General features: G+C 34.1%; 1 protein-coding gene across 3 annotated transcripts; it reads left to right on the forward strand.

Moving 5' to 3' along the window:
- Positions 1-5,811: 5,811 nt before the first annotated feature.
- Positions 5,812-17,772, forward strand: LOC140842747 (uncharacterized). 3 transcript variants are annotated; one of them, XM_073210863.1, is made up of 7 exons: positions 5,812-6,219; positions 6,343-6,591; positions 7,115-7,200; positions 7,296-7,442; positions 15,563-15,686; positions 16,229-16,515; positions 17,525-17,772. In XM_073210863.1, exons 2-7 carry the CDS (start codon positions 6,402-6,404, stop codon positions 17,615-17,617), a joined length of 927 nt encoding a protein of 308 aa, XP_073066964.1. In that variant the 5' UTR covers positions 5,812-6,219; positions 6,343-6,401; the 3' UTR covers positions 17,618-17,772. The 3 variants fall into 3 exon arrangements, with proteins under 3 accessions (XP_073066964.1, XP_073066965.1, XP_073066966.1); XM_073210864.1 differs by having other exon boundaries at positions 6,390-6,591; XM_073210865.1 differs by having other exon boundaries at positions 5,812-6,008; positions 6,390-6,591.
- Positions 17,773-18,897: the final 1,125 nt, after the last annotated feature.

The following is an 18,897-nucleotide window of genomic DNA, read 5'->3' on the forward strand; positions in this document are numbered from 1 at the left end:
TGGTGCAATGACATCTACACGATAATAATGATCGCGGGTTTTCATGTTAGGCGGACAGCTAAAACTTCCACTCTCATGCCTCTGGTCGAGGCGAGGGAGTGAATTTTTTAATTTTGTTTGGGATAGTTGCTATATAATATTGTTCTCTCCATCTATTTTATATCTTGTTTACTCTTTCGCTCACATCGAAAAAGTAATTTTTTTCTCCTATATAATACTACACATCTTCATCCATTTTTGTTCTCAATTTAAATTTTTTATCATGTTTGATCATTCTAAGAATTTTTTTTAAAAAAAATCTTGCAGAATTTCGAGATTTCGTTATGTCTACTTCTATTTCAGGGTAACTATTATTTTTAGATTTTTTTTATAATCTTATTGTGTCTAGTTTTATTTCAAGGTAACCAATATTTTTACATTTTGTAATAATTATGTGAATATATATTTTTCAAGAGTTTATTTGCTATATAACTTGTTAAATTTATGACGTGTTGTAATAAAATTGAAGTGATTTTATTTATTATGTTTAAAATTATCATTAATAATGTACTAGTTATTATTTTATTTCGTAGTTGTGTATTTGGTTTTATGTAAAAATATTTCTTATAGTTTATATTTATTTTATATGTTGTTGTAATTTATTTTTTATAAATTAATGTTAATATTATTGTTGTAGTTACCATTTTTGTAAATAACACTATTAGAATTTATAATTTTATCAATAATATAATATTTATTTATTAGGGTATGTATTATTAATATTTTTCATTTTACTAAGATAAGAAATATCAATTTGCATATTAATTTTATTATTCTTATAATTGAAGTGTACATGCATTAAATTATAACAAATAAATTATTAATTGTTTTTATTAATGTTATTATTATTGATTTACTTTTTTAATGTTAACATAACTTTTTTTATTTTTAAAAATGTAATTATTACACTTATACAGATTAAATCAAAGTTATAGTACAAATTAATACTTTTTTTTATTTCCCACAGTTATTTTTTATATATAAAATACATGATAGAATTTAACGTTTGATCAAGATATGATGGTGTTTTACATAGACAAGAAACTTATATATCAAGTGTGATCTCAACAAATAATTTGGATAAAACTTTAAAGGTGTGTCAATCCGACATTATTATATCAAAATTTTGTGAAGATAAAGTAATACATTATCGTGTTCTAGCGCGTTTAAATGATATGAGATTCTATGGCATTATTCGTTGTGGATTTATTTAATATGATAATCATTTGATTACGGAAAGATGGCGTCGGAAGACCCATATATTTCATCTTTGCGTTGGTGAGGCAACAATAACGTTGCAAGATGTTGAGCTAGTATGGAATCTAAATATTACTGGATTTGTCGTCACCAGTATTGACAAGTCTTTTAAGCCACATGTGTGGCAAACTTATTGTGTTGAATGGTTGAGTTTTCTACACCATATAAATAATTTCAGAGGTAATAAATTGGTGATGTCAACCTTGGATTGATATTGTAGATCAAATTTGATTAACAATAATAACTCAAATTCAGAAGTGGAGCAGTATACTCGGTGTATGACATTGATGATTATCAGAGGATGAACGTTACCTGATTCGAATGGTTGTTCGGTAAATTTGATGTACTTATGTCTTCTCTAAGGCATTAATCAGGTTCATAAATACAGTTGGGGAAGTGATGCATGAGCATTTCTCTATCGTGAACTGGCATCGACTATTGACAAAGGTGAAATAACATGATATCTTTTCAGTTTACAGGTATATATTAATTCAGAATTATTTATTATTGCGGAACATTTTTTTTCTTTACACACTCATTATTAAGTTTAATTTATATATTATTATTCGAGATTTGGGTATTGTCTAGAATTACCTTTCTTTGGCCAGATCCATTTGGCGGCATTCCTGATGACAACGAGCACAATGACAAAATCCTTCCATTCTCTTCATTTGGTGAAATGCATATTGATAACTTGTTGTGTAAACACGTTTTGTTATGTGCATTGTAAATTTATTTTCATGTAGGTGGAACCATTATTTTACGTGGACCCATACTACTACCTACACAATGCGAGTTATTTTTGACTTGTTGGATAAGATGGAACCCAACCAAGTATTTATTAAAAAATTTACTATAATCGCAAGTTATTTATATTGCACCTTAGTTAACTTTTTTCATTCATTGTAGTTTCAATGTGTGTTATATTATAATGAATTTGAAAAATAATATATGTTGGGTGCAATAATTATCCCTGAGTGGTAGAACGATCGAACTGTCGTGCTTGGGCTAATGTGTGATTTAAAAGATTTGAGTTGCACCATTATCACTAACTATAACTTTTGGTAAAGCGGCAAACACTCGGTCCAACAATTGGTATAAGAGCCAATGTCATAGGTTCGATTCCTATTGATTGCAAGAAGTGCAATTATTGGGAGAGAGATTGTTGGGTATAATAATTGTCCTTGCTTGGTAGAACGATTGAACCATAGTACATGGGCAGTCATGCGGTTTAAAAGATTTGAGTTACACCAATATCACTAGCTATAGTTTTTGGTACAGCGGCAAGCGCTCGGTCCAAAAATATCGACATTCAATGTGCTCGCTTGTATGTTCCAATATTGCCGAGATGTATCACCCAGACTGAGTTCTGCAACAATTTGGTCCGTTGAAGCAAAGGCCAGCGTTTGATGGGACGTAAAATGACCGTTTTACCCCTATACTCCAAAATTCACGATTTTGATTTTTTCTTACTTTTATTGACTCGAGCCTATCCCAAATCATCATATAAGCTTAAATTTGACTTTTAACATTTTTCTTAGACAAAAACCCAAGGCTTTCGATTTTATTACTTAATAACTAAATCGTGAAACTTTTTAAACCCGAATTAATTCCAAACTTAATATTTTCTTCCCAAACATTAAATTTAAGTTTTTCATTCCTAAACTACCTCTGTGAGCCACGAACCACATCCTGTGAACCACGGTTCGAGCCACTTCCCTTTAGAGGTGTCAAAATGCAACACGACCCGTCAACCTGACACGACCCGACACGAAAAAAATCAGGTTGGGTTGGGGTTTTTCGGGTACGGGTTGGGTGGGTTCGGGTTAGTGCCAGGTTAGACGTGTTTCGGGTTGGGTCAGGTCGGATCGCGGGTTGACCCGAAAACTTTTTTATTTTGAAAATATTACTTATATTTTTATATATTGTATATTTGAACAAAATTTATTATATATTTATATGATAAATTTTCATCATTTGATATTTATTTTTTATTTTTTTAACAATTGTTTATTTGATTTAGTAAATATACTTTAATTTTCTACGATCAAACTTTTAAATTTAAATCGAAATTTTTTTGATTATGTCTTTAGATTAAAATATTATTATTATTTTTTATTTTTCGAATTTTTTTCATTAATTTTTTTAAAAAAATAAATAAAAATCGCATTATACGGGTTGAGTCGGGTTAGACGGGTTCGTGTTCGGGTTGGGGGTTTTTGGGTTGCTTCGGGTTCGGGTTGAAAAAAATAAAAAAAATTCGTGGGTTGACCCGAAACCCGACCCGATTGACACCCCTACTTCCCTTCCTAGCCCAAACCCGAGCCCCAAATCCAAATCCCAAGCCATGCGCACAATTCCATCGAGCCACCCTCGAGCCTTCTAGGACCAGCCCTTGACCAGACCATGTCTCGAACCTCCTAGACCACTCTGGAATCGCCCTGACAAGCCTAACCCAAAATCACGCGAGTTCCCTTCTGCTTCCAACCATGTGCGCGTCCCTTCTCTCCTAGCCCTTGGTTCTTGTCCCTCTTCGAACCCCAGCCTCCCAACGCCTAGCCATCCTTGAGTCTTGGACCCTAACAGACCATCTGGACCAACGCACCAGCTGCGCGCTTCCTATGCTCGAGAACCCTAGGCTCGTGGCTCTCCTTTCTTCGAGCCCTGATGAGTCCGGTCACTCCAGGACTCTTTCTAACCATTGAATGTAGCCACGCACAGGCCCTGACCAAGCCCTGGTGCGGTTCCTGCCTAGCTGATCCATGACCCCAAAGAACTCATGAAGAAACCCTAGGTATGTCTAGCTAACCACACACAGCCCTCACGCTACTGCCCAGCCATCATCTCGTGCCTAAACGACACTTTTCCTAGCCCTTTAACGTTTTATATCGGCAACGTACCCATTAGAAATCATAACACGACTAATATACATATAGAAACATCTCAACTTTGAAAAATATACGTCTAACATTCAATAATTTGATTTAAATAATATTTTTATGCTTAAAAACAAATCATGCATATTATGGATTGAATGGTGCAAAAAGAATGTTTAGTAGCATGCTTTTGCGTAAAAAAACGATCGATGTTGACGTGAGTTGCGAAGAAGGACGAACGGGCGAAGAAAAATCCTTGAACTTTCCTCTCCAATTTTTCAAAAATTTAGTGTGTGGTGTGTGCAAGGTTTCGGCTATTATGAGTCCCAAGAATCCTAGGTTTCTATTTTTTTAGGTGTTGCAAAGTTAAGGTTCTGAGCTTTCTAGTTTAGGAATAATTAGACCCAACAATCATAGGTAAATCAGACTCATTAAGAACTATTTAATTGTAAAATAAAAGTTTACAATTTTTTTAAAAAAATAATAAGTTTTGGGATTTTAAAAGTCCTCCGTTTGACTAAAATCTGATTCCCGGATAAAATCGAACTCGTTTCGTAAAAAAAATTATAGATGATCTATATAAAAAATACTTTTGAGTTGCATATAATTTTAAAAAATAATTCTTACTTTTAAATTTCAGAATAATGAGATATATTTTAAGAACTAGAAATCATTTATGATTTCTTTACTAATGACCAATTTCTCATCAAATCTAACGAATAAAAACAATTCATGGATTTTGTATATAAGTTTAGAGAAATCTTCATACATAACCAAGAAAACCAAATGCATAGAGTTGTATATATTTTAAAGAAAACTTTGTCTTATATCCACATATAAAAAATTCGTGATACATATAACAACAAAAATTAATAAATTATTTTTACGAAATTTACGGAATTCACGATAAAAGTAATATTTTGACACGTCAAATCGAAACAACCTTTAAATTGGACGTGATCCATTAATAATTAAGTTTTAAGAGTTAATCAAATCAAATCTTATATATATATGAAATATCTCCCACCTCTTGTAGAGGTGAAGGAGTAGGATTTTTAATTTTTAAAACAATTTTACTCCACCGCAGCGGGGGAGTCATGCAAGGGGAGTGCCCGCCTCTTCAACGGGCGGGGCAACACCTATGATTTTTTTTTTATATAAAAATTGTCAATTTTTTTACAATAATATGATAAACAATTCAAAATAATTATATTTTCATAACATAAAAATAAAAGTACAATATTTTGATAACAAAAAAGCCTTTTTATTTTATTAAAATTTTCTAGATCTTGTGTGGTGTTTATTTTCTAAATTTTTTGTTGCATGATTAATTAATTTGGCCGTTTACATCTATTCTATTTTATTAAAGTTGAGAACATGATAGTAACTAATTAGGGAGGACACCGATTTTTTCTTCCAATTTTACGCTTATATAATATTAATATTACACTTTTGTTTTTTGTTTTTGTTTTTAATTTCAACACACACTTTTATTTTTTATTTCAATAATTCAAATATCAATTTAATCTCTCCATAATTTGTTAAATTTCATTTTAGTCTATTGATAATGATAAAAAAGACCGTATACCTAATTAAATTTCATTTTATTATCCCTCGTTGAATCTGTAAATTAACTAGATTCCTGCACGTGCAACTCACACGTCCCTCAAAAGCCCCAAAACCAAGATTAGATGCCCTAATTTCATTTCTACGAATTTGTTCTTTGTAAAATTTGGTTTCAGATTCTGAAATTTCAGTCAACCAAAAGATAGGAAACCGAGATATGAGAGAGAAGCAACAGCGATTTCCTTCTGAAGATGAAATTTTGCATCTTGAGTAAAGTTTTAATATGGACAAAATAGTATTTTAAATATACAATCCGTTCTATTGAATTTGAACTTGTATTTTCGAATTCTCCGTTGCATTAAATATAGTGAGGCAAGAAATACATAAATTTAATTGTTTTTTTTTCTTGAAATTGTTGCTGGATTAATCCCACAAGGGAAATGTACTTGTTCGGCTTCGTGGGTATCCATTTGAATTCCAGGTGTTTTCCCTTTCCGCAAAATCTGCAATTGTTGACGTTATTATTTGAATTTATTGTATACAAGAAAATAAATAAACCCACCCACCGCTTCGCTGACTTCATGCTGCAAAATCTCCATTTAAGGCATCTCGATCGCAGTTTTCCGAGCATTCTGAGTACTTATTTTGCAGAAAAGCACAGAGATGGCTGGGAATTTGCAGGTGGAGATGTCACCAATGGCGATGGAGAACCCTAGGGATTCTGATCCCCTGCTCATGGACTCACATTCGTCTCCATTGTCTGCTGGTTCTGATTCTGGGATAAAAAAAGACGACATCGAAGCTGGTTCCCTGCCTTGTTGCAGGATTTGCCTCGAATACGACACTGGACTTGGTTTGGCACTGATGATTTTTTTGGCTTTTTTTTTCTACAATCTGAATTTTCTGCTCGACAGTCTCTCATTTGTTTTATTTTTTACCATCTTTTTGTGATTTTGCTTTTTTATATGGGTGACGAATCCGGGAAAATACGGTAATGGATCTCAATTTATTACTTACTAGTATTTTACCTGCCAAAAAATCGAATTGATTCTGTTTTCTGAAGCTGTATTTTCAGTTACACGTCTTTTGGATGAATATTTGATGATCATGCATGTGGTATATGTTCATATAGTTCACCCTCTTTCCACGCGCAAAATTCCTTTTTGTTGGGTATTGTGTTTCAACCTTTCTCTGCTCTTTTTATTTTCCCAAGTTTCCACTTCAAATTTGATCCAAATAGTGTTCTCAACAGCCTTTTCACTTCTTAGTTTAGTTTCTTGTGCATGTTTTACCTCTCAGCTATGTATTTGTGTTACATTTTTGGTGTGTAATGTAGCATGTACTTTATTTATCTCTAATTGATCTTTCCTTTATAGATCGCAAATTGATATCTCCATGCATGTGCAAAGGCACTCAGCAGTTTGTGCATCGCTCTTGCCTTGATCACTGGAGATCTGTCAAGGTGAGAGGTCGCCTTCACATGTTGCATACATTGTGATAGTATATACCAATTGCCGTGGCTGAAGTTTTGGAAAATAAACTTTGTATTTTATGTAGGAAGGCTTTGCCTTTTCACATTGCACCACTTGCAGAGCTCAGTTTCATATCCGAGTCGACAAAGTGGAGGAAAACTCTTGGCGTAAAATGAAGTTCAGAGTTTTTGTGGCAAGGGATGTCTTCCTTGTCTTTTTGGCTGTGCAAACTGTAAGTTCAACTTAGAATTTATTGGCTTTTTAGTCTCGTATCCTTATGTATAGTCTATAGACATCCTATCTCGCTTCTATTTTTTTTGAGCAATCTCGCTTCTATTGTTGAGAAACAATAAAGGGGTGAAGGTCCATGTCTGAGAGCACATGATTTTTTAGAAATAACAAATGTGGAAAGATCCACTTGTTTCAACCATTAACTTTTCATCAAAAAATAATCTTGTTAAACTATATCATTTATTCTAAAAGAATATATTTTAAATAATGTAAAAAATGTATTTAAATCAATATGTGAAAATAAAAAATCAGAAATAATGAAAGTAAAGAAAAAATTTAAATTAATTTGTGTAAAGATAAAATCAGAAATCCTGAAGTTTTAAATAAAAAACCTAAATTCAATTATTATTATTTTAGTGATGTATGATATTATAAATATTCAAATATTTTTTATCTTTCAAAATTTTTTCCGGTATTTGTCCCTAATAGTACTTGTTCATACTTTTATATAAAAACTTGTCAACTCTTAGGGGTTTAAAAAAAATCATTGCTCCCAAATAAGCCCAATATTAAATTCTTTTTAATTGGTGGGCAAACAGTTGCTTGTGAATGTGATTTTTGTGCTTCTCATAAGAATATTCATGTTTTGCTAATCCACCTACAAGCACTGCAAAGTAGCAGCCCTTGGTTATCTGTCATGTCCAACCTTTGGATTATTTTGTGATGCGGGCTAACTTGGTCAAGTAGGGGTACAAACCAAATCGAACTGAATATTAATAAAAATTTAAGGTTCAAATTAAGTATATTCGAGTTCGAGCTCGATTCAAAGCTCAAAATTTTTTCTGGCTCAAGTTCGACTCAAAATATTCGAACCTATCCGCGAGTTATTGTAACTACTGCTCGAACATTGAGGTTCAAGCAATAAATAGAGTACTCTTGTTTGTTATCACTTTTCATCTTCGATTTGTGGTAACATTTTTCCACTCATTTTGATTGGTGAAGTGTTCTTGTTTGCGAAGATCTTAAATTATTCTATGAAGTGCCTTTTCCATTTGTAAATTTCTCCAATTTTGGAAATGATATTTTGTGAGATTTTTTAATCAATCAGATCAAATTTTGTACATGCACTTTATGCATGATCATGCAAATACATGTTGGGCAACTATATCTCCCAAAGAGGTCAGGGAAATAGTGCATTCATTCTGCTGAACAGGTAGGTTCGATCCTGGGTGTGGGGGCAGTGCCCACACCCCATATGAGTGGTTGAGATTCCACTTCATGGGGAAAAAAAAATTTAAAAAAAAAAAAATTGGGCCACAAAAAATTCTGGCCCTTGGATGTACCCCTGCAGGCACTGCCTGCAGGGGTAGGATCGAATTATCCCTGCTGAACACATGATCTTAAGTTCTACAAAAAACGAATCTATACTAATTGGTAGTGCCACCGAAAACCATCATATTCCTTGTTGTGCAAATGCATTAGATTGTGTAAGACATCGGAAAATCCTCGTCTTGTTAATACGAGAGGCTCCCTTGAAAGCCTTCTTAAACCACAAGAGGATGCTCGTAAAGGTGGCCATGGAGAATGAGATATGAAGCCAGTGCCTAGCTCTATCCCATGATGTTCCGCGAAAGTGCATTGGAAGAATAGATGACCCAAAGATTCCTCAGCCGCGTGACATAAGGCACACGACCTATCCCTAACAAATGGTAATCCATGTCGAGTAGTAATTTGCGACGAGCTCCAAGCCAAGAAATAAAGGAAAGCTTCGGTAACATATAGGATTTCCTGGAGGCCCTTGGAGCCAAAGAAACAATAAGCTCGCTTCAGTCCCAAAGAAAGAGAAAAAAACCAAGAGGCTAAAATATGCGAGGCATGCTGGCTGGATCCTTCGAAGTGTATCACTTTCTTCTCATATTGACAAAGCTTCTTGATCAATGAGAATCATATGGACATAAGCTTCTTGATCAATGAGAAGTCGATAATCCTCACTGATCAAGTCTTCCCATCATTCAATTTTATGGCAATTACTGAAATCCAAGATTTATAATCTCTTCTACGAAAGGGTGGTAGGATCTCTTACCCTCAAGGTTTTTTCACATGTGTATTCGAAGTTGGCAATAACTTGGGGAATATAATACAAAGGCGCGTGATTAATGCATGCATTCGTTATCTATATCTCACTAAATTCACACGAGTGTCTATGTTTCCCTATAAGAAATCGCAAGTAATATGCTTTTAGTATTTTATCAAGATTTTTAAATCCTCCGAAGGAACTATACTATGGTTGAGCCAATAAATAGAGTGCTCTTGTTTGTTAACATCTTCGGTTCGTGGAAACTTTTTTTACTCGTCGAAATTGGTTAAGTGTGGTTCTATGCGAAGATCTTAATTTCTTTTATGAAGTTCTTTTTCCGTTTGAATTTCTCCATTTTTATTCTTGAGATTGTTTTATCAGTAAGATAAAAATATAAAAGTTTGCCCCAAAAGCCTTCTTAAATCATCTGAGGATGCTCTCAAGAGTGGCCATGGAAAATGACATATGAAGCCAGTACATAACTCTCTCCCATAACGTTCCAAGAAAGTGCATTTGAAGAACAGACGATCCAAAGATTCCTCAGCCGAGTGGCAGAAGGCGCACGACCTATCCATATGGAATGGTAATCTATCTAGAGTAAGTCATTTTCCATCAGCTCCAAGCCAGAGAATGAAGGAACGCTCCCGTAGCATATAGGATTTCGAGAATGAGGCCCTTGGTACTCTGGAGAGAGAGCCTCCGAAGAAAAAAAATATCTCAGCTTTATTCCCAAAGCATGAGGAAAAAAAGAGGCTACAATATGCGAGACGTGTTGGCAGGATCCTGCGATGAAGTGAAAGTTCTAAGCTAGCTCTTCGACGATGTGGATCACTTTTTCTCAGATGGACAAAACCTTCTTGATCAATGCGAAGTCGATTGTCCTCACCGATCAAGTCTTCCCAGTTCCCACCATTCATTTTTATGGCAATAACTGAAATCCAAGCTTCATAATCTCCAAGTCTTCACTTTCACACCATTCAATTTACGGCAATAATTGAAATCTGAGCTTTGTAGACTGTAGTCTCCTATGCAAAAAGGTGATAGGATCTCTTACCCCAAAAGAATTTTTCACATGCGTGTTCGAAGTCGGAAATAACTTGGGGAATATAATACAAAGTTTTATGATTAATTCATGAAGTAATTATCCATATCTCATTAACTTCACAAAATGTCAAATGTTTCTTGCTAAGAAATTACGAATATCTTTAATTAATATATAATTAGTATCTTATCATGATTTTAAAATCTTCCGAAAGAACTATATTGTGGTTGAGCCAGATGGCGCCAAGTTTGCCACCATAAAAAATATAAGACTCGGACTTACACATAATCCTCTCAATGTCATCTTACTCTAAACTAATATGAACTGTGGGGTAAAATATAAATAGTTACAAAAGAAAAGCATGAGTATGACATAGGCTTAGGAGCCTCCTTGGCCTTTTGGAAACCCAAGTAATTCTAACAAATATATATCAATTAATGTATGTTCTAATTATCTATATTTGATTGAAATTACCAAAATGCAATTTTGAAACTTTTTAAACAGTGTTGTAAATAGTGTTAGGCGGTGGCGGGGCGGTTAGTGACCGCCTACCGTCCATGTAGTGCCTAGGCGTTTGAATTTTTTTTTACTATTTTTATACATAATATTATATAAATCGTGCAGTGCAATTACAAATAGTCATAATTCTTTATGTAATATATGTAATTAAATGATGTTTATGCGTAAATAAGTTTCATACAATATAATTTATATATGGTACAAATAAATATATAAATACAACTAATTGGACAATAATCAATAAAGATTCATACAATACAATACAATACAATTTATGAGAAATATACAAAAGCTAACCAACCGAAGGAGGTAGGGTTGTGGGTGGCTGGGTTGGTGAGACTATTATATTTGGAAGAAAAATTGTATAAATGTATTAATAATTAGGGTTTTTTTAAATTTTGTTGACTTTGACCTCTTTGCCGATCCACCGGTGCTCATCTTCTACTACCTAAGGCAAAGGCGGTCTAGTCGACGACCACCTCCTAGGATATCATGTGCTTAGGATATCATTTTTTTCTAAATCATTTGAGAATGAGTTGAAGCACATGGAGAAAAAATTGACAATGCCAACTACTCAACCAATTACTCCTCAGTCAAAACCTACAAGAATTATGGTACCCAAAATGTCGTCATACATTAATTTGTAATCCAAAAGACATCTATCGATTAATATATTTACTAATGATCTATCATTCATTAAAGCAATATTTTAATTGTTGTTGTGAGATACATTCAATATTTTAGTTTATAGAAAAGTATGTAATTCATCCGATTAGGAAAGTATGCAAATTTTCGTAACCATTAAATAACTTGATATATCATTTTTTTTGCACCCAAAATGATTGGTTTCAGATTGATGGTGCCAAAATCTCCACTAGGAGAAAAAAACTAAGAAACGCTTGAGAATTAGATTATTCGGTGAGGTTCATGAGTTAGCGTATGAGTCATAGTAACCTAATTAACATTTCTAGAATCATGGGGGGCTAAAACACCGTAGATATAAAAGGTTAAACAGAATGACATAAACTAACGCTAGCCGGAGCTTGTGCTATGTGTTTGCTCTTCATCCTAGTCAGCGATAACGGGAGCCACATATCACATTGCACATGCTCTATCTGGTTGTCATAAGAGCCAACAATCATTTGATATAAACGAAATTATCCAAAATATGGAGGAAAAACTCACTCCCAAAAGATCGTGGGTAACGTGAAGATTGAGAAAATTCTATTTGACATTTTTTTTAAATAAATAATAAACCATGATTAATATAGCAAAAACCAAAATAGGAGAGGAACCAGGCCAAATCATCGTCAAAAATATGACTACCCAAATCCATAACGAGTATGTAAGTCGGTAAGTATGGCAAGCAAGTCCTATCTAATTTTATAAAACTCAAAAATATGCTTAGAAATTTTTTTTGCTTAAGAAATATTTTTTACGTAAAATATATTAAACAATTTGTTTAAATGTGCTTCCCATGCAAGTTCATTTGCAGCTTGATTTACTTTTCGTTAAATATGCATGATAAAAAACAAGGATGAGAATCAAAGTTATTGAAAGAAAGGATTCCCCACCACAAGGCTGTAAACCATTCCCTAATGCAAGGTCACCTGGATTTCCTTTAGGGCTACCATCAGCATTTAATTTAAAGATATGGACGTGTGGCTTGAGCTGATGGACTATGTGAGTTTTAAACATACCTGGAGAGAAACCTGAAAAACCGAAATATGTAGCAGCTTCAATGCGCCCATGCCAAGGAGTAGATCTAATGAGACAACTAGCGTAAGGTAGTTGAATAAAAGGATGAGATTTGATAAAGAACTCGTTCAAATGTAACCTTAATTTGTTTATGCTTTAAAATCTATTTTGAATACAATTATAAATTGTCCTTTGGACCTGTGATTTAACTGTCTTATTAGCCGCTAGTCCATGTCTAGAACTTGTCCTCCTACAATAATGTCCTTTCAGCTTGAGATTATGTCTCATCCATAACTCCTAGGCCACTAAAATTTTGGAGATTATTTTTTATAGAGTATAGACTAGTGATGAGGCTACTCAGCACAAATCTTTAGTGTTGCATGAACCGAATTTCTCGGGTTTAAGATTTATAAAAGTCTCATTCATGATACTATGGATGATTCCATTGTACTGAAACTCATCCATGCTTCAATTTGATGTCCCTTCATGTAATGGTGACATTTTTTAGAATTTAAGAGAGATTCAAACACAACCCAGTGCTGAATTCCTATCATAGTGGAACATGGTATCGTTTATGTCATCTATGCTAAACAATTTTTCAACTCTTCTATATGCATAGTGGAAATGAGGACCAATATAGCCGCATCTCTCTTGTGATAAGCAGTGGTTTTTATAAGTTTCCCCTATGCATCGACTATACCCCTATGTCATTTTCGACTGTTCCAAATCTCCAATTTTTATACCACATTTGTGGCTTTTCTAGCATTTACGAGTTTACGGGATAGTTTCATGTGCGCATACCCCTGCTTTATGAAGTTGAATATGGAATTCGTTGTTATGTCTCCGTGTTCATTAAATTACAACTCTTTCCATTGCCTTTTCAATTGCTATCTTTCTAATTCATATTCTTCATTCCAATTTGCACATCCTTTCATGCTACATCTTCCATATATTGTTCCTTTTCTTAATTATGATAACACCGTGTGTGTGTGTCTTGCATGTGATATGCCATAAGGCTTGGGATATGATTTAAGCTCACCTTCGGTGTAGTTATTTAGATCTAACCTGAAATTCAGTTTAATAACCATTCATAATATTTGTAAATTAATGAATATTTGCTTTATCATTGTTCGATGCTTATAAAGTATGTATTGTTCCTATATTTTAGATTATCATGACTTACTACACCCTGATTCAGTATGGTGCATTTTTTAATTTGTGCATATCTCCATGTCAATGGTATGTCGTAATATATTTTCAAAACAAAACTGCACACTTTTTGATGATGTCAATTCTCTATAATTAACTCGGTTAGAGAAAAGATCGGAACAATAGTTTACCCACTGAATCAGTGTTTGAAAATCATAGAAATGTCTTTTCACTGTATTAGGGCAGAGTCGAGTAAAGGTTATTTATCCCACCGCATTAGGGTAAGACCATTGAGCATTCCGAATATATATGCCAACTAGTTAGATTTAAAGTTTTCAGTGTTAACTTCACGTTCCAGAATTTTCAGAGCTTTGTAAATTTAGAGTCGTGCTTTGAAAACCATGACCTTACTTGTCCCAAAGTTCTACAAATCCATTTTACAAACAGCGGAAACCAGAAGTCCACTTACCAATAGCGGCTAAGGTGTCCTCGAACTCGATGTCTTAGCCGAAAACCACTTATGTCAGTCGAAAATGGGCCAGAACTTAAGTGTTGTGCTGAGAGTATTTTGTAAAGCATTGTGAGTTGTAAACTTCAAATTGTGACCTTGAGGGGAATAATTTATAGGTGCTGAAGTCACAGATAATAAACTCGGGTTTAAACCTACATTAGCTGGCATTATTTGTTTTTTGTGCGAGGACATTAAAATCTTATAATGATGTTGTACTAAAGCAGGTGATAAACTCCACATTAAACCTACATATAGAAGTTCAAAGGTTTCACAATTAGAGCATAACCCATCGCTCTTTTTGACCACCCACTCCCCAAAACCACTTCTCTCTATTGGATAATTTTGTTGTGAGCTATAGATGATATGATAAATTTCATGCCAATTTTGTTTGATTCAAGCGATTTTTCTCAGAAATCAATTACAATGAATTTGTTATTTCCATTGAAGAACTTAATGTTAATGAATTTTTAACGAACAGTTTTTTTTTTATAGGAAACATAGATTTTATTGAATTAGAATAGTCCATTACAAAGCAAGCGAAAGAGTTTTCCGCCAAAATAAAGATAGTTCGTCTGAAGAATCAAAACGTTACAAAATTCCAATCCCTAACCACATCCGAAATAGCTAAATGACCTAGTTCTTTGAAATTTCTAATTGACTGTGTCTAACTGTATATCAGCAATTCCCACACTTTGTCCTCTGAGTTTGACGAGACATTGAAAATTCTGTTGTTTCTCTCGAGCCATATGCTCCAAAAAGTGTAATGGACAACCGTATACCAGAAAGTATTAACGATAGCACCCCTGCGAAATCCCGGATGTATGATAAACATGTCTTTGGCCCTCCTCGGAAAAATTTTTAACGAACAGTTGAAACCCTTGTTATCCCTGAGCTGGGTGACGATATTCATTCCTTAATTTTTCTGATATTCTATCATGCATGATCTTTTGGAGAGTAGTTTTCCATTACTGTCCAATTATAGTTGCATACCTTTGTAGTCAAATGCAAGATTTAAAACTCTTCCGTTTTTTATTACGAGTTGGACTGTGGTCATAATGACAGCTGCAAAACCAGAAATATGGTGGAAGTAAAAGCTCGTGATTATTATTTTTGTCTCGTTCCCAGGTGATCGGAGGGATAGGTGCTTTTGCATATGTCATGGACAAAGATGGAACTTTTAGGAATTCGTTTAATGACGATTGGGATCGCATACTTTCAAGGCACCCTATTCCTTTTTACTATTGTGTAGGTAAATATCTATTCCTATGGATTTTTCAGCACTGGACAAGATTGCTGACCCATGAAATAATTACATTTATTGAGCTAAGTTGTCCAGTGTGTCATTTTTGTACTCGAAAATGTGTGTGCCATTATTTTGAACCAGCAGTGCAAACTAATTTTTTGGTTCATTTGTGCTATTGTAAATAATTTTACCCATGGAAATGATTTTGTTTTAAAAAATCATTGAACTAGTCGACAGACACGCAATGATATATGCAAAGAATTCATTATGTAAAAAAACCTGTCTAGTAAGAAAAATATTCTAAATTAACACTGTTTTTCTAGTTTAACATAAGACGATTATTAAAGGAATGCGTGTTATTTCTCTTGGTCACTGACACTTATCATTTTTCTAGACTTTGCTTAATAAGTTTGTTGTATGTTGATCACCTTTTATTAGAGTTCAAACTTTTCTTTCAATATTTAATAAAATGCAGATGGCTGGCTATTTTTTGTCTGAATAAAAGTGTGACAATATTAATGAAGTTTATGGTGTAAACATGCAATCAGGGTTTCTGAGTTTCCTTGTGCTGCTTGGACTTCTTGGCCTCATACTGCATTGTTCCACCTTAAATTGCAATGATCCACGGGTGGCTGGCTGTCAGAACTGTTGTTATGGCTGGGGCATGTTGGATTTTTTCCCGGTATCGTTGGAATCTTGGATTGGTGTGCTTCTCATTTTTGTTATTATCTTTACCATCGTTGGTATAGCCTATTGCTTCCTTGCTGCTACCTTGGCAATTCAGAGGATCGGGCAAAGGCACTACCACATCCTCGCCAAGAGAGAACTGACGCAGGTATGATATATTTCATGTATTTTTTTAGATATGTTGATGAAGTCCAACTTTTTTTGTTTTATGTGATTGGCCAGTATTGAGTTATGGGCTGGGTTTAAGCAGTAGCATTGAAATTTGTTGAGCCACACAAATGAAGGTGTAAAATTTGTTAACCTAAAACTTTTGTAAATGTTGTACCCCTTCAAAAGTAATTTGTTCATGGAAACCTAGTATTATAGCAGAATCCTTGTCAAGATCTTTTGTGCATCGAGATCCTTCCCTCTCAATCACATCTAAGCGATTATCAACAACGTATTGTTCTTGATACATGCAATTGAAGTAACCATGCCTTTGAATCTGATGCTTCGATGCTAAGAGTTTAATGTGGTATTGCTAAATATTCACCTAGAAGTCATCCTATTTGTCTGGCTGTTTGTATGCCATGGCAAAGACATTTTAAGGGGCTAGTGATGGCAGTAGTCCATCTCAAATGCAACAGCTCTCAACATCATGTTTCATTTTTCTAAAATTGTATGTTTGGCTCCAATTTTGATACACTAAGCCACCTCCATTATTGAATATTTGAGTGTTCTGTTCAGTTCGTCATCATTTGTATCTTCCCCCTACTCAATTCTGTATTCTCGATAAAGTATGACTGCACCTTTGCACTTGGCGGTTTCCTGATTTACATGGTTATTCATTAACCAAGTGCTCACCATCTGCATCGGATCTAATAGTAACAGTCAGAGGTCAAACTCTGCAAATGAAGGGAGAGAATGACCAACAGGAGCCGTTTCTTGTCATCTGTAGGAATTTTTTCTATCGACGCATGTAGGTTTTATGTAGTGTACACAAAATATAATCCCTTGTTATACGAAAAATAATAACGAATTTTTGGTTTTCACCTCCCTTGTATGTTCCTGGTTCTGCTAGTGCAATGCATCTTTCTTACCATTTTGCTTAATGGGTGGTGCGAGAAATCACTTTCTGAAAACTTTGCTGGTTAAGGTACATTTTCTGGGTATTGCAGGAGTACGTTGTGGAAGATCTTGGAGGCTGTTATACCCCTCCGACTCTGGATCCAGAACATGAAGAACGTCTGCGAACACTTAAATTACTGTAAGAAAACCATAGTGAACCTTCAGACAGTCATCGTTCTTAAAACCTGTATGATATATATCGAGTCATGTCTACTTGTACTTTGAAGTTGCACCATGAAGTTTAGTTAAAACTTTGAAGTATTCGATTTTGGTTCTACGCACCTCAAGTGAACCTTGAGGTACTCCTACCTTGCACTTGTTTGCTTCTTTTACAATTTTATGTAATTAATTTGACCGAAGCATTTAATTTGAAGGACTAATTGATATATTTTCCGGGTAAAAATTATATCTTGAGAAATATTTAACGTGAACTTTGCAATGCGTATGAGAGTATATTTTTTTATTTCTAAATTTATATATTGATTGGTGATTTATACCTTCTGTCATAGAAAAGTGGTGATGTAATAAATTTATAAAAATTGTGAAATACGACGATTGATCGATCATTGGTTGCAAAAAGTAAACATAAGTATTAATTTGGGGTAATTGTATACTGGAGGTTAATTTGGAATGTAATATAACGATTTAATTTATCTATATATATATATATATATATATATATATATATTGAGAAATTGATGGTGGGAGACACTGCATGCATGAGATGAGATGGAAAATCTTTGCTTCCTCCAAATATAACCCTCCCTTCCCAAATAAAACCCTCCACAATTTCCAATCTCATATTTATTGAGCAATATCACAAACTCTATGAGTATGGATCTTTTCGTTTTAAAATCTTTTTCATTCTAAAATACCTCTTTTCACCATATCATATCGGTATCAATACTTTTTTTTTAACAAAAAAAACCCAGAAAAAATTATGGAAGAGAGCTTTTCCGTCGCCCTTTATTCCATTCCAGATCATCCCCATTATGAGCGCCCAATCGAGTCGGAATTCAGTGCTCTCAATCTCTCCGAAACTCCACTTCCGGCGGCTTTCATGGGACTCCACCAGATTACGGTCATGCTTTTTATACCGATGGAGATCTTGTTAATGTTGACAACCAGTTTGAGTTAGCAGCAACTAGTAGACAATTCTTTTTATATTTTATATTAAATAAGGAATGTCATAATCTCTAATCCACAATATTGTCGAATGTTGTTGGCAACTTATTATTTTGATGAATGTGTATAAAAAACGTTTATAATGTTTAATTGGTTTCATGGTTTGTGTCACCAACCGGAGTGAATCCGTCGAGATTTGGAGCGAGACAAGTGTTGGGTCCAATTTTTTTTTACGAGGTGCATTACAATGTTTTTATAATTTGACTGGTGATCGAACCGGTCTATCTTATAATAGTGT

The sequence above is a fragment of the Primulina eburnea genome, chromosome 10 (assembly GCF_022965805.1).
Source record: "Primulina eburnea isolate SZY01 chromosome 10, ASM2296580v1, whole genome shotgun sequence".
NCBI classification, from domain to species: domain Eukaryota; kingdom Viridiplantae; phylum Streptophyta; class Magnoliopsida; order Lamiales; family Gesneriaceae; genus Primulina; species Primulina eburnea.

Bases quoted from the DNA above. Each gene is read 5' to 3' on its own strand.
- LOC140842747 (XM_073210863.1), top strand. From the start codon at position 6,402: ATGGCTGGGAATTTGCAGGTGGAGATGTCACCAATGGCGATGGAGAAC. The intron at 6,592-7,114 runs GTTTGGCACTGA...TTTCCTTTATAG, and splicing joins CGAATACGACACTGGACTTG to ATCGCAAATTGATATCTCCA. The intron at 7,443-15,562 runs GTAAGTTCAACT...TCTCGTTCCCAG, and splicing joins TCTTTTTGGCTGTGCAAACT to GTGATCGGAGGGATAGGTGC.